Source organism: Poeciliopsis prolifica, unplaced genomic scaffold, assembly GCF_027474105.1.
Source record: "Poeciliopsis prolifica strain line A6 unplaced genomic scaffold, Auburn_PproV2 SCAFFOLD005, whole genome shotgun sequence".
NCBI lineage: Eukaryota > Metazoa > Chordata > Actinopteri > Cyprinodontiformes > Poeciliidae > Poeciliopsis > Poeciliopsis prolifica.
The window spans coordinates 11,751,859-11,766,647 of record NW_026562380.1 but is presented as its reverse complement, the minus strand read 5'-3'; the positions used below and the strand labels follow the sequence as shown (position 1 = coordinate 11,766,647).

Genomic DNA, 14,789 nt, shown 5'->3' with positions numbered 1-14,789 from the left:
TTGTTTATTTCTTTGATTTCACAGTTATTAACATAAAAGACTTACATATTTGGTTTTATACCCACTTTTAAAATGTCTAGTTGGTCTAACCACGCAATAATTGTTTTCATTAATGGTCAAGAATCAAGTTAAATGAAAGGCTAGGTCTTTGAAGAAAGTGTTAATTTTTTTTTTACTCGGGCTCTGCACAAGGTTTCCACACAAAATCTTAACAGATAGTGCTTTGCTTTCTTTACAACCACATTTTGTAAAAGAAATACAAGTATCCATCTATTAATTGTCTATACAAGATTATCCTGGAGGACTCTCAGGTGGGCAGGTGCCTATCTGAGAGTGATAGTGAGCGAGAGGTGGGTTGCACCCCTGACAGATGGTCAGTCCATCACAGGGAGTGCAACCAAATTATGCGCAATATTAATAGTGAAGCAAATATGAAAAAAATAAAAAAAGACTCATAAATCCTGATTGAAAGAAGAGCAAACTTGGAGAATGTCAGATATAACCATAGAAATCTGCTGGATGAGGTAAAATATTTTAAGTTTAACTTAAAAGTAGTTTTAAGAAACTTAAAAGTGAAATCTTCTTCCGATCAATGAACACTATAGCTAAGCACTACCAAGCTTTATTGACAGAAGCCTTCAAAGTGAGGAGGTCGTTACGGTCAATATTGGTGATATGCAATAACTCAAAGGAAGGAGAAGAGAAGCTATTGTAAAATAAGCTGTGTTTGTTACAGAGACATGCTAGGTGTTAAATTAGACTGCTACTGTACAGAGCAAGACCAGCAGGTGCTGGACATTTCACTCATTCACCATGTTTTAATTTGGCATTTCTGGTTGTTTCCTTCCCAGACTTTTTGGATTCAAGAAGAAACTCTCAAGAAGAAACTATATGTAACAACTACATATAGTTGTTACAGAGAACAAGAGAGGCGTCAAAAGTTTTCTAAATAACTTGAAATTGTAAACTGAGCAAATGATTATGACTGATGCACTTCTAGAAATTAACACTCAAAATCCCCAGATTTTGAGAAAAAAAAATCTATATATGTCTTCAAATTTTAATGTTAGTAAAGCTGACATTTAATATTATGACAATATAAAAGTTAACTGTGAATATGATCAAAATATTTACATGAGCAGAATTTAACATCCATGATTATAATCACCACTTCAGTTTTATTAACACATATGTAGCCAAATTAGCATCTATATTGTAGTAGAAATATCATGTTAAAGAAGCAAAAATATAACATTTTTCAAACATCCTCCATCACAAAGAAGCAGACATTGTGTCACGTCCAATTACTGTCATTTCTCTTTTTACATAGGTGGATAAATAAGTCTAGATGAAGGTCATTAACTGGTCCTCTAGAGAGCTGAGTGGTTGTGAGTGCTGCATTCAAGGTGGAAAAGGGACAGGCTGTAATACAACACTCGCTAACAACATCGTCTTTCTCCTTCTGTGACAAAGTCACAGCCATATAACATGCAATTACCCCTCAGCACTGTCAGACATGTGTTGCATGCATAAATAGCTTTTCATTTTGAATCTATATGGGTTTCTGGCTGTATTTAAAGGAAGGAGATGCTTATAAAGTAGCACTAATGTATTAAAACTAGCTACAATCTAGTTTTATTGGCTTTGCCACCACTGCAACCGATAGTTTGGTAAATGCTAAAAAGCAGCTTACAAAACACAAGGAATACCCTTCACTGGGCTCAAAGTCCTGACTTGTCTCTAATGCTCATTAGATTGTGAAAAGTACACAAATCTTTCAGATCAAAGATCTGTAAATAGTACATGGCTATAAAGTGTTTAAATGAACTTATTTTTTTGTCTCAAAGGTGAAAGATGGGTGACTTCCTTCAGCATGAAAAAAGGAATGACAAACAACAAGGATTCATAGAAATATACATGGATAGTATTGGATTGATTAATATGAGTTATGGAAGAAGGTAAAAAAACTGTTTCTTGTGTAAATATTGTGTGACTACCACAAGATGAATACATTATACAGTAAAATTCCAAAATGCTTTAAACGTTAGAATGAAATATTAGTCACTGAAACACTTAGTTACAAAGCTTCTGACAAACCTGACTAAGGTTTTATTAAGTCACTGAAAAAGTTAATTATTGGAACTCAAGTTGTCACAATCCTGATCACCTAATTAGCTTGAAGCACCTGCAAAGATTTTCTGAACCTCTAAATGGTCTTTTAGTTTGGGTGCATTGATTGTACATTCATGGGGAAGACTGCTGATGTGACATGTCCAGAAAACAGATGTTGGTACCCTTGGCAGGGAAGGAAGGTCACAAGATTGCAAAAGAATGATTTCATTCACAGAATGCTATATCCAAGCATTTTAGAAAGCTGAGCGGGGTGGGAAAAACACAGCGAGGATAATCTGTCAAGCAAAATCCATTCAAGAATTTGAGGGAGCTTCATAAAGGGAGAATGAGGTAGGAGTTAGCAGATCAGCAGCCAATACACGAAAACAAATCCTTTCCAGAACCAGAGACAACATCAGAGGTGTGGGCTGAGTGGAAAAAGAAATGGGCTGTTTCTCAGTGGTCCACAATACTCTATTCAGATTAAAATAAAGTTTGTATTTGTTAAAAAAATTGAGATCCCAGGTTCTGGAGGAATTTGGGAAAGGAACAGAATCCACATTCTATGGAGTCCAGGTTGAAACTTCAACTATCAGTGATGTTTTGGGATGCCACATCATCTGCTGGTGTTTTCTGAAGTCCACAGTCAACACAGCCTTGTATCTGTCATGATTTTTCTGTTCTTTGCCATGTTTTGTATTCCTTCACTGCCTGTCCCACTCCTGTTGATTAATTCATTGCTCCTTCTGAGGAGCAGATGCCTATTTAAACACCTGCTCCTCAGTCACTCAGTGCAGTATTGCATGTCCTCATCCAAGTCAAAGCCTTCAAGCATTCCTGTCCCATGTTATTTTTTATTCTGAAAGTCTGTTTTCAGGCTTTTTTTCACTGTCTTGTGTCTGCTCCTCGTTGGTACTGTGAGTGACATTGATTCTGGCACTGAAACTTGTTTCATGTACCTGAAAGCTGATTATAGCCTCAAAGATTTTTCTCCAAGGTATCTCTAAGGAGGAGTGCCCAGGAAACCATCTTTACCAAGCAAATATTTTCTTCCTGCTTTTGGAATATTTGTGCACAAATATGTAGAAGGAGCTCACAGGTGTTAGTGCAGAATGGATAAAATAGCACAAATTCAAATCTACTCAATTTATTTACAGCACCATTTAACAACAAATTTAATCTCAAGATATTTTCCAAAAAGGTAATTTCTATTCAATTCCATATGCACTACAATTAATCTTGGTTATTAAACAGTACACTAGGCTCATCAATTAGTTTAAAACGTTTACTGCCTAAGGAAACCCAGCAGAGTTCAGTATTAATGTACTGTTCCTTCGGAAAAGTGAAGAGACATTTTCATAAGTGGGGAATTCTGTCTATGAAACTAAAATGAAAGATTATTATGTGATCACTTCGACAGGCAGTATACAGAACATGGTAACTGTGTGTGCAAGGATAGTATTGAGATTTACCTTTTTATGTTCTTGTTGTGCAAAATATATTGGCTAAAATGATTGTTTTTTGTGCATTTTAGGACTCTCTCTTAGCAACACAGTGCTCAATGCTGGTATGTCTTCCTAGATCTGAGATCCTTTAAGGACGTTTTAGGTACTGGAATGATGGGTTGTTCAACAGATCGGGAATGACTCTTCCCTAGACTCTCCGTTAATATTACTTTGACCTCACTCGATCCTCTTCACCAGCATACTATGACTTCTAATATTGACAGACATTGTACACTTGCAGGATAATCAATGCTGTGAAGAAACAAGAACGAGGTGAAGAAGAAAAATCCCTGGAAAGAAATGCCTAGAGGAACCTGAGAAAGAAATTTTTGGTGTTCAAAAAAGACAAAGGTCAATAGAGGCTACTAGCAGAACACATTTATGTTTAAGCCAAAAACCCAACATTCCTGAGGATTCATTTACACAAAGAACATTTGGACTTCAGTACACACAAAATGGTTTACTCAAAATCTTGTGAGAAATTTCACCCACTTACTTGAAGAGCTCCTGCCGTGAAATGGCTCTGTTTGTTAGTGGATCGATGGCATACACCATCAAATCTGACTTAGAGTAGTCCTCCAGCTCATAGCCATCGCCATGACGACGTGGCCCGATAGACTCAACGATCACCTTGGCACCGGGAATCTGGTCCTGCACATGACGCTCCAGAATGCTAAAAACAAAAATTAATTTCAATTCAATGAACAGAGGGGAAATAAAGCCTACCTATTAAAAACAACAGTTCTTTTAGACAAACATAACATTGGAAAAAATAAATCTAGTCGAATTTGCACTGTTGGGTTTCATCAACTTATTTTTTATAACCTTTCCAGTCAAGACACTTCCATCATAATAATGCTGTTTAAGGCTCTTAAAAGCATTGAAAAGCAACTACAGAGCATCACTAACTATAAGGTGGACAAGTGAGTTTTCAAAAGATATTTGTTTATATATTGGTGTGGTAATGTTTTAGAGGAATTTGGGGTTTTCATTAGCTTATAAATCACAATAATAAAGAAAACAGAAATACAGGCTGAAAATATGTTACTTCGTGTCATAAATTTATGGGTTTCAAATTCTGAATTGAGCAACTGAAGACTCTTGTTCACAAATTAAGGAAACATGGAGTGAGTGAAAAATAATACATGTCAAGAAAATGTACTATTTTGCAGCTCAATTACACTTCACCTGACAGTATTCAGAGAAGTACATTTATATGTATAATATTGCATAGGGTAGTTATTTAACATATTTAAATAACATGTTTTCTGAAGTATTTGTACTTCAAACAACATGAAAATGAGCACAGACATAATTTATAGTTCTGCATACTCTCAACCATGTTTTTTTATTCATAAAATTGACATATTTACATTCAAATTTGAAGATTGACTCATGTCTTACCTAATGAGCTCCTCCTTCTTCTCTTCTACTAAGTGGGGAGGGACAGAAGAGACAACAACCTGCATGTCTAATGCGTTGACTACTGAAACCTGAGAAAGTGAGTGAAGCACAGAGGAGGAAGGACAGAAAAAAAATGGGACCATGAGTTAAAACGACCACAGGAAATGAAGATAAATTGTGATTAGCCGAGTTATTCATATGCCCTACTGTGAGTTTGGCCGACACATTTAAATGATTCTTTTGATGCAGCAAGTCAGACCCTGTAATTGCCTGCTTGTATTGGTGCCATGCGGCAAACCTAGCAGGTCTATAATTCTGATGCCACAGTTAAGTGCATAGGCAATGGTCTCTGTGCTCTGAAGCCAAATCTCCCATGTGGCTCTTGGAAAATTAGGTTTCCCCTTGAAAATTAACGAGTGCCATGCTTATGCACTCGCCGCTCTCTCATATTCAGGCGATGTCCCAGACCCTCCTTCTGTCTTATTAGAGACCTGTTAGCCAGACATATTTCACTCGCCATGCTCCCCAGAGAAAGGGCAAAAAAAAGAAACAGCAGAAAAGAAACAGTGGGTGCTTGGGCAGATTATTTTAATAAAAGGAAAACGTAGATGCACATATAATTTTGAGTTAATTTCTGTTCTGAAACAAAGAACTTGAATTGGATTATCAGCTCGTGGCCAACGCCTCACATTGAGAACTTTTGCCCTCTGTGAATGATCCAGTTGAGTAAACTATAACACACTGTCTAAGCATTTTAAGGCAAACGATAAAAGTCTTTTAACATGTTAGCAGTAATACTAACAGAGCAGCTTGAACGAAGGTAAACCAATTTTACCTTTAGACATAACCAGCACCTGGTTTCAAGAATCTTTTTAATGATTGTTGTGAATAACATTTAGCCACTACTTCTTAGAAGCACTAGTAAATCTTTATCCTATATACCAAACCAAAATAAACTGTAAATGTCAATGTAATCATATTTTGCAATTCCAAAATTAAGCACAATAACTATTTTTTTTTTAAAGTTCATAACTCAAAGTCAAAGTCTTCAAACTAATGATGAAAGTTTTGAGCGACACATTGTGAGTGCATGGGATTGTGTGTTTGTGTTCTTGTAAAAATAAAGGTATGTGTAGATATGTTTTCTTTTTGTATAAAACAGTTTGTGTGCATCTGTTTTTGCAACGGGTTGTGGACTTTCTCAGGCATATTGATATGCCTTTTGAAAATAAGCCTTACAGGGAGTTTTCAGATCTCACGACTGAGAAACAAACATCCTTTTACCTGACAAAATCTGAGATCCCTTCTAATGTTTTCAACTACACATTTTTTGATGCCTCAAGAAGAACAAGTCCATAAGATTGCTCAACACAAACTTAATAGGATTGATATTCGATATAAAATGTTCATGTTCTGCATCTTTTATGACTGAAAGTTCTGTGATTTCTGAAAACAGCATCAATGATGGCTAAAACAACATTTTCTGAAATTCTACCTATAAAGTTATAAAGGGGTTTTGGTCTGAGTTTGACTCAAGTTTTATATATATATATATATATATATATATATATATATATATATATATATATATATATACATAGGGAAATTAAAATATCAGGCAAGCAAATCAGCTGTCTAAAGCAAATGTTATATATTCTACAGGAATTGTGAGGGGGGAAAAATCTGACAACTTATGCATCAGTTTGCTCTGTAAGCTGCTCTTAGAATAAATCAATAGGCTGCTACTATACTGGTGACATGTTAGTCAACAACTAGGAGTACATAATCACCTTGGAAATAGTGCTTAGTAATGTGTACACACTCGCAGTGTGGACTGCTTTAACCTAAAAACAGAATACTCACCACCACTTCAGCACTGCTGCTGAAACCTTTCCCATAGTTATCAGTGGCAATGACTTCAAACTTGAAGTAAGATCTTCGCATATTTCGAAACATGATGGCTGACTTAATGATTCCGGTGTAGGCCTCGATGACAAAGCTGTTCTGACCCTCTGCTGTGGGAGGTATAATTAGGCGGTATGCCATGGCGCTGAAGTTCCCTGTGTCCTTATCAGTGGCCTGTAATAGAAAAGCAGCATGCAGTAACAAAGTGGAAAAGAAATTAAAAATGATCAACATAATATTTAGAAAAGAGTTCAAATGGCAATGTTGCTTTAAGTGCTCTAATTCTCTTTTAATAAATACCAAGCATGTGCCAAGGTGGCCTTGAGCCATGAGTAATATACCTACCCATTACCTACTCGAATGCATTTAATGTGTACTGTGAAAAAGTCCAATTGACATGGTGGAAAAGTGTTGTCCTGGTATTCATAAGCAACAAATCCAAATTTGTCTCCAGTGACATTATGTGGATCCAATTATTGCTATGTGCCTGACACTTGGTTTTGATGAGGTAGAGCAGAGTGATATTTTCAGAGAAAACAGCAGCCTGGTGTGCTTGATAATGGGAGTGTGGGGACTGAACAAAATGTTTGGTCAGGCAGCCTAACAATGAGCTCATTTTCAGCTTAAAAAAAACACCAAAAAGCAGGGAGTATATGTACATGTTCTTTAAAATGTACATTTTATACCAATTTTCACCATCAAGAACTGAGCAAATCTGATCAGCCACCGAGTTCAGATACAAATGTGTTTTCTTTGTGTATGTGGTGACACTGATAAATTGCAGCAATTTTTTATTATTTTTTTTGTCTTGCAATTGAAACAGAGGAGATACATACATTGGATGCAGTCTTGAAGTACATAAGTCAATATAGTCAGATATTCTCACCTGTATAGATTTTATGAATTACATTTGCCAACATTACGAGAGAGAAATCCCTTAAATTGTTATGGACACACAGACAGGTGTTTAAAGTAGGGCACCAGAAGTCTGTGCTTCTTGGTTAGCATACAATTTGTTCTTCTTTAAAGGCATCAAAGAATAAATTTTTATGAAATATGCCTGGTAGTTTCTCATGCTTAAATACAACTATTCACAATTTTAAAAGGCATGGGAACAGGTAGTCACAAGGGAACCCCAAAAGAGTAATTTGCATTGCCATGAGTCTAGTTAGTCCTTAAATAAAATTACGTTTCCCAAGAAAACATATTTTTTTAATTAAAGAACATATTTATCTGATTAACTGAACATTCATCATCTTATGTACACACTACTATACCAAAATTAAACCTTTAAAATATAATTAAATGTATATATAAAACACTTGCAATACTTGTGTGTTTCTGTGGAGCAAAGTGAGACATAAACTTTACTTTTTATAATCTTCATCTTCAAATATCATCTAGTGGAGCAGAAAATAGCTCTCAGTTTGGTAACTATGGTATATAACAAATTGCTACACTAAGTAATAAACACTTTGGTGCATTCCAAGTTAAATGAGACAAAAAGAAGTTGCCTTTGTGTTTCATTCCAGTACTCCATGCAAACATTCAACAAAATACTTTGAAAGGTTCTGCAATAAGCACTCTTATATAAAAGTTTAAATAACGATGTCTTCTGTTTGTGTTTATACATGATTACTTTACAGAATAGTTGTCTGGGGCTTTACTGTTGCCTAATTACAAACAATTCCTGATAAGTGAAGAGGTTTAAAAAAAGAACTTTTATTTTACTTTTCTGCTTGTTTTACTGTTGGGGAAGTTACCAAGCAAATATCTTATTGATGTGTGGATCAATAAAAACAATGTCACAACCTGTCAGAGTAAAGACAGAGGCAAAGATTTCACTTCTGTCAGTGGAGCCCAAATGCATCAAAACCGTCAATGAAACATACTTCTTATTTATTTCATCTTCTGTGAAAGGAAGGCTAGTGTTAGCCCCTGGAGTAATATAAGTGAGAAAAATACAAATATTCAGTTAAAATGGTAACTATCAAGAAAGATTTTATTTTATCTGTATAATAAATAGAAATACCATTTTGAGAAAAGTTGGAAAGCATCAACTAAAAATTGGTTTTATCAGTTTGCTCTATCTTACATTGTCAACTTCTTTTTTTTACTCAGGAAAACTGTGATAAAAAAGTAATATTAAGAGTCTGGCTTCAATAATTAATTTATTGAAGGTGGACTTTCTATGACTCGGCCTAGAGACCTGGAGAATCTGGTCAAATCATTACCTCAACTGTATATAAAGCAGAACTTAGGAACATTAGCAACATTATGTTAGAGAATGTTTCACAAGTTAAATATCGCAGAGGAACTCGGTAACAAAAACATGACAAACAGATTGGAACATATTTCTATCGTTGTATACTGAAGCCAATGTGCAGGTTTTACCTGCTTGTGAATGAAAGCAGACAACAAAATGATCAAAACTGACAAAGATGTAACCAGAGATAGCGGAACAGATCAAACTGTGCGGAGTAAAGCTGATCGGATGAATTGTCACACCAAGGCTGCCAGAGAAGGGAATCAGGCACTGCAGGTTAGGCCAATTCCCTCTACATGTACTGCATAAACAAAAATTTAAAAAAGTTATTTTCTATGTTTTCTATTTTCTTACCACTATTTTGAGAACAGAGCTGAAAATCTTGGTGTCTTCAGTCACGCCACCTATGTAGAGCTTTCTGGAGAAGACGGGCGGGTGGTCGTTTTCATCCTCTACAAAAATAAATACCTTGGCAGTGTTGGCTGCAAAAAGCAAAAAAAAAAAAACAGTATAAATGTAAATGAACAAATAAAGTTCTGGACAAACTTTTACTTAAGCTAAAAATGCAGGTCTAATTTCCATTTCTCTTAGGCAATGTGAAACCAAAAAACTTTGGCATGTACTGTGAGAAACACCAATTTGAGTGAGTCAATGTATTTCAAGAGTCTAATAAGCCAGGTTTGCTGATTCCTCATACATTTATAAATTAAAAAAAAAAAAAAAAGATCAGTTTGGAAACTTTCATCTTTAGCAGCCAGAAGCTTATTCTGTCACGTGGTATCAGATGATGCATATTCTGGCCTTGAAACTGTCAGATCAGAGTTAGTTCTTCTGTTCCCAAGACTACTCTGAAATGTATTACTTCATGGAAAATAACCCAGAAGTATTTTTCTTTGAAGAAAACCACATCATCACATTACGTTTTTGTTTATCTCATACTTTCAAAGTATGGGATACTTCTGAAACAATTTCTATCAGCTTTTAAATTGTAAAAATGTAAAAAACATGAATAGCAAACTTTTTATTTGGTTATTTCTAATTGGCTATGATAGCTATCTGAAGTGATTTTGTATACGTTCTTCTCAAAATAGTTCAAACTCAGTCTGATTGGATGGAGAATTCATACAGATTGTCCAATGGTTTTAGGCCTGAACTTTGACTGGGCCGTTCTAGTGCATTGAAATTCTGTGATCTAAAGACACTGCAGCTCAATTCATTTATTAGCCCTCCTCCGGTCTCAGGAGGAGGGCTAATGTGGGAATGACTCCCTAAATCAATCCCTTATTTGAAGCTTTAGATAATCTTAATTAGAACAATTATATTCTACACAGAATTAAAAATTTAACAATGGCCTTTTAGTGAAGCTTCACATATTTCATTGCTTGCATTTTTCTTAAGCAATCGTCAGCACTCATACGATCCCTCCAGGTCTGCCTGTTGGACAAATATAATATCCAGGATCTCTTTTTCTTCACAATAATGTAAAGTCATGCTGCAGTGAAACTAAGGATGCATCAAGGGAATTGGAAAGAAACCCCAACACATCACATTGAATTACATAGACACTGGCTACAGTGTGAATCACATATGAACATGGCTCAAGGGAATGAGTTCGTCTCTCCTATCATATTCCTCCCAGACTTTTAAAACATAAATACAGCAAGTGCCAAGTTTTCTTTCACACACTCATAACGTAAATGCATGGAAAAAAAAACAGGCCCATTAAAAGAAAGGATCACTTCAAAACAAGCTGGAGAGCAGTAAGGGGTGTGTTCCCATATACAAAGCATGACCGTCTTCCATTTTGACCTTATGATAAATTAATGTGTGTACACAGAATGTATTAGATACATTAACTCTCCACTAGTCCTAAGTCTATCAATCACATACCCAGAATACTCACCCTTCTGGGTAAGTGAGATAGTTTCAGTGCCCTGATGGTGTACAACCTAACTCAATTATCATAATCCTGAGATAAAAGCTGTTATTCATTGTAAAGCCTCCATAATTGGTTACAAGTGAGGAAAGAAAAATGCATCTACCCACTCAAAAACTCTCCCTTATGTGTGAGACAAGAGCCCTCGTATGGTTTGTGTGCCTGACTAGTGTTTACTTGTAATTACTGTCATTACAATGTGAGGGCCACACAGAGTGAGAAGATGAGAGGCGTGAAGAGCAGGCCATTGATTACTCCTTGACCAGGTTTGGAGGCAGAAAATTATTTGTCATCGCAGGGAACTTCTATGTCAGTAAACTGGCCATTAACAAGCCTAATAAAAACCTAGATGTAGTATTGATATCTGAGAAAGTGTTCTCTAAAGTCAAAACAAAATAAATCCACAAACAGCATTTAAAACTTGCATTTGTGGAAGAGGGCACACAGCAAAATATATAGAGAAATCTGTAAAACCTACAATTTAACTCACATGGACGCTGAAAAGATTTAGAACTCTAAAATAAGAAATTATGTCATCAGCTTGCAGGTGTAGTTCAATACAAAAGAGTATACTGAAAATAAAAACAATTAATCTCAGCAATTTAAATAGAGAAACTCTTACATTTTATACATTTCTTATAAGCATAGTGACATTTTTCAGTTTTTTATCCTCCTGATTTTGTGGTGAACAATGTAGGATATTTTATGTATGCATTAAAAATCTCTTCTTTTTTTAATGGTCTTATGATGCATTTAAATTATCTTAGAAACTGGGTTTTCAGCAGCTCCAAGCCATAATCAAAAAACTTACCAACATTAATCATTTGAAATGTGCTCCTTTCTATGCAAGGGAATTACATGAGTTTTCTTTAAATGATAGCCTTAAATAATGATAATATAAAAATGCTAATAGATTAGGTTATTAAGGCCATTTCTAAAATCATATATTTGGACCAACCCAAACTAAGCAATTATATTTTAACAGAAATATGGAAAGCACAAACCTTAGAGCAATAAACATATTTAACTTAAAAAGAAAAGAAAGCATAAGCTGAATTAATTAAATATTCTTTTTCTGTGAATAATCTCATAAATGCCCCATATAGAGAAAAAAAGCATAAATTAAAACAAATGATGATATATATATCATTAAAATACAGTTAAAGCAGGGACTGGTGTCATAATAATTATGCATTAAACTAACAATTTCCAGTAGTTTCTGCTACTGCTGCCCATCTTAAATCACACTGGATATTTTTTGTTAATCTTAAACAAAAGGTAAAAAAAAAATAGTAATATACAAACGCACATACATTAAATTATCTATCTGGTTATGTGAAGATGTTGCTTTTCTGTGTAAAATGGAAAAAAAAAAACATGTCAAAGTATTTGACATGTTTTAAAACATCAATAAAACAAACCACACAAAGCAGCTCATGATGGATAAATGCAGTGAACATTTATTCAAAAATAATTTCACAGTTCTAGTCACAAAACCATTGTAAGACACCTATATTTTAAAGTTAGTTCTTACTTTTAGAAGGCACACGCAGGTTGGACATGACAACTCCCAAAGAATCTGCTTGCACCCTGAGAACGTATCTGGTTATATTCTCATAGTCCAGAGGTTTGGCAATGGAGATGACACCTGTGCTGTTGGCCACCTTAAAATGACCTGAAAACAAGAAAATGTAGTGACTATTACAAAAATGGTTGTTTTCCTCCTTTTTATTATTCTAGTTCACATGCCTGTTTTCTGCTTTTGATTGAATTAGATTTTTTTGTCACTTTTCAAATGTAAAATAATTTCTGTTTCTCTTTGCCAACAAGTTTAGCAACCCATTTAAAGTTTGGGTGCAACAGAAATTTGATTTTCAATATCTATGCAAAGATGGACTTAATATAAACTCTGTCGCCTTCAATATTAAGAAAAATTCTGTTTTTGTTTTCCTCAGGGACACTTTACAACAAAAAACAAAACTCATACAATATATGGCAGTACAAACAATGTTGTACCTAAAACAGAAGTTTCTCTCTAATGAAATAAATAAAAAGCAGTTTTTTTCAAAGCCATAGTTTGTGTCCCAGACAATCCTAGGTAGGAAGTGTGTGGAAAAGACTATTTGTATCTTGTACCCAGAGAAAATTCAATTAGTCTTCATTTCCTGCACCATATTTGATCTGTAGGCCATACCTAGTTCATTTCCTCCAACAATGGAGTAGAAGATGGTTTGATTCATAGCAGCAGCTAAAATAGTCCCCACTGCGGTGCCAACTGGAGACAGCTCTTTCACTGGCAGAAACCTGGAAAGATATCAAAGAAATGATGAGGCAGCCATTGCTGTCCAGCACTTTGGTCAAATCAGTACAAAGAAAGAAGAAGAAAGTATAACTGGATGGTCAGTTGTTGTGTCCAACAAAAAAAATTATGTTCTATGTGTCAGTGTCTTATATTTTCTCAAATAAAACAAAACAAACAAATATAGTAAGATAATGTCAGTTTATTTAAAGCTGACTCATATTTGGAAACAGTGCCTAAACTTCTCAGAGAGTACATAATGTTTCCCTTAAACATTTGGAGTGTGGAGCTCTTGACTTGCTAACATGTTTGCAAAGATTCAACCAATACACAGGTTGTTTCTTCAAAAATACAGAAACATTTATTGTAAATGTATAAGCCAGATTCCCCTGTTAGTTTGCATTGTAACTAATTTGTAGACTGTTATTCTACTCTAACCAAAAACGTTTGTTCGTTTCTGTGTCTCAGTGGAAAGCAAAACAGAAAATGGAATTGCACATTTAATAAAAAAGGGATTATTAACATGGAGAAAGAATACAGCTCTAACATGACATCATACATAACTGCATCAAATAAACAACTGATAAATTTAGGCGAATAAAAAGACATGACTGCAATCATAAAATAATTTAATTTATGCAGGTAAGTTGCATTAGAAAGAAGTCCTGAGTAAGACACAGCAAAGGTTACAGAATTAAATTTAGATGCACAATTAAAATGCCATAGATAGAAACATGAAAAACAAGACTGACAGACATAACTCCCAGTATCAACGGAAAATTTTGCAAGATGAAAGAAAACATTTAAAAGAGTAACACGTTCACTTTCTGTTCCAATACTTTCCATTTATTTTATTAGGCTTTTGTCATGTGACATTGTTTAACCTGCAGATCAAGCTAGTCAACACAGTTTATCTCACAGGTGCAAAATCGGTTAAAGTACTTTCTTCTTTGAGCAAAATGTGATTAAGGTAAAAAAAAAAAAAAAAGTAAAAAAATAAATCAAAGTGGTGCCACATCTCTGTGAATACCACACAGTGGCTGCATAATAAAGCAAAGCATTCTCTCTCAGAGTAGGACAGTGTAAGGAGCAGCAGATTGAAAAAGAGCTGAGCAGCAAAGCAACACTCCTTTTGTAATTTTTTTCTGTCTCTTATTTATGGTGAAATACTTTGGGGAAGATAACGTTACAAATTTGGGGCTGTGGCACTGTGATAAAGTCTTCATATTATGGAAGATTTTAACTGTAAGTCCATCAGAAATCTTGACGTTTTTCACTTAATGATGCAAATAAATAAATAAATAAATTGCAGAGGGATAAGGTTTGTTGGGATTCAGTCTATTAATTTGTTCTTTGGTATTA

General features: G+C 34.8%; 1 protein-coding gene across 1 annotated transcript in view; it reads right to left on the bottom strand.

Annotated features, from left to right (window-relative positions):
• The window catches only part of LOC129360130 (protocadherin-15-like), a 151,921-nt gene that overhangs the window by 16,644 nt on the left and 120,488 nt on the right, over positions 1-14,789 (bottom strand). Inside the window, exons 26-31 of the mRNA XM_055030243.1 lie at positions 13,323-13,432; positions 12,663-12,803; positions 9,547-9,674; positions 6,885-7,100; positions 5,022-5,110; positions 4,114-4,290 (exon numbers count right to left, since the gene is read on the bottom strand). Of these exons, the coding sequence (XP_054886218.1) occupies positions 4,114-4,290; positions 5,022-5,110; positions 6,885-7,100; positions 9,547-9,674; positions 12,663-12,803; positions 13,323-13,432 (861 nt within the window). The remainder of the gene's footprint in view (positions 1-4,113; positions 4,291-5,021; positions 5,111-6,884; positions 7,101-9,546; positions 9,675-12,662; positions 12,804-13,322; positions 13,433-14,789) is intronic.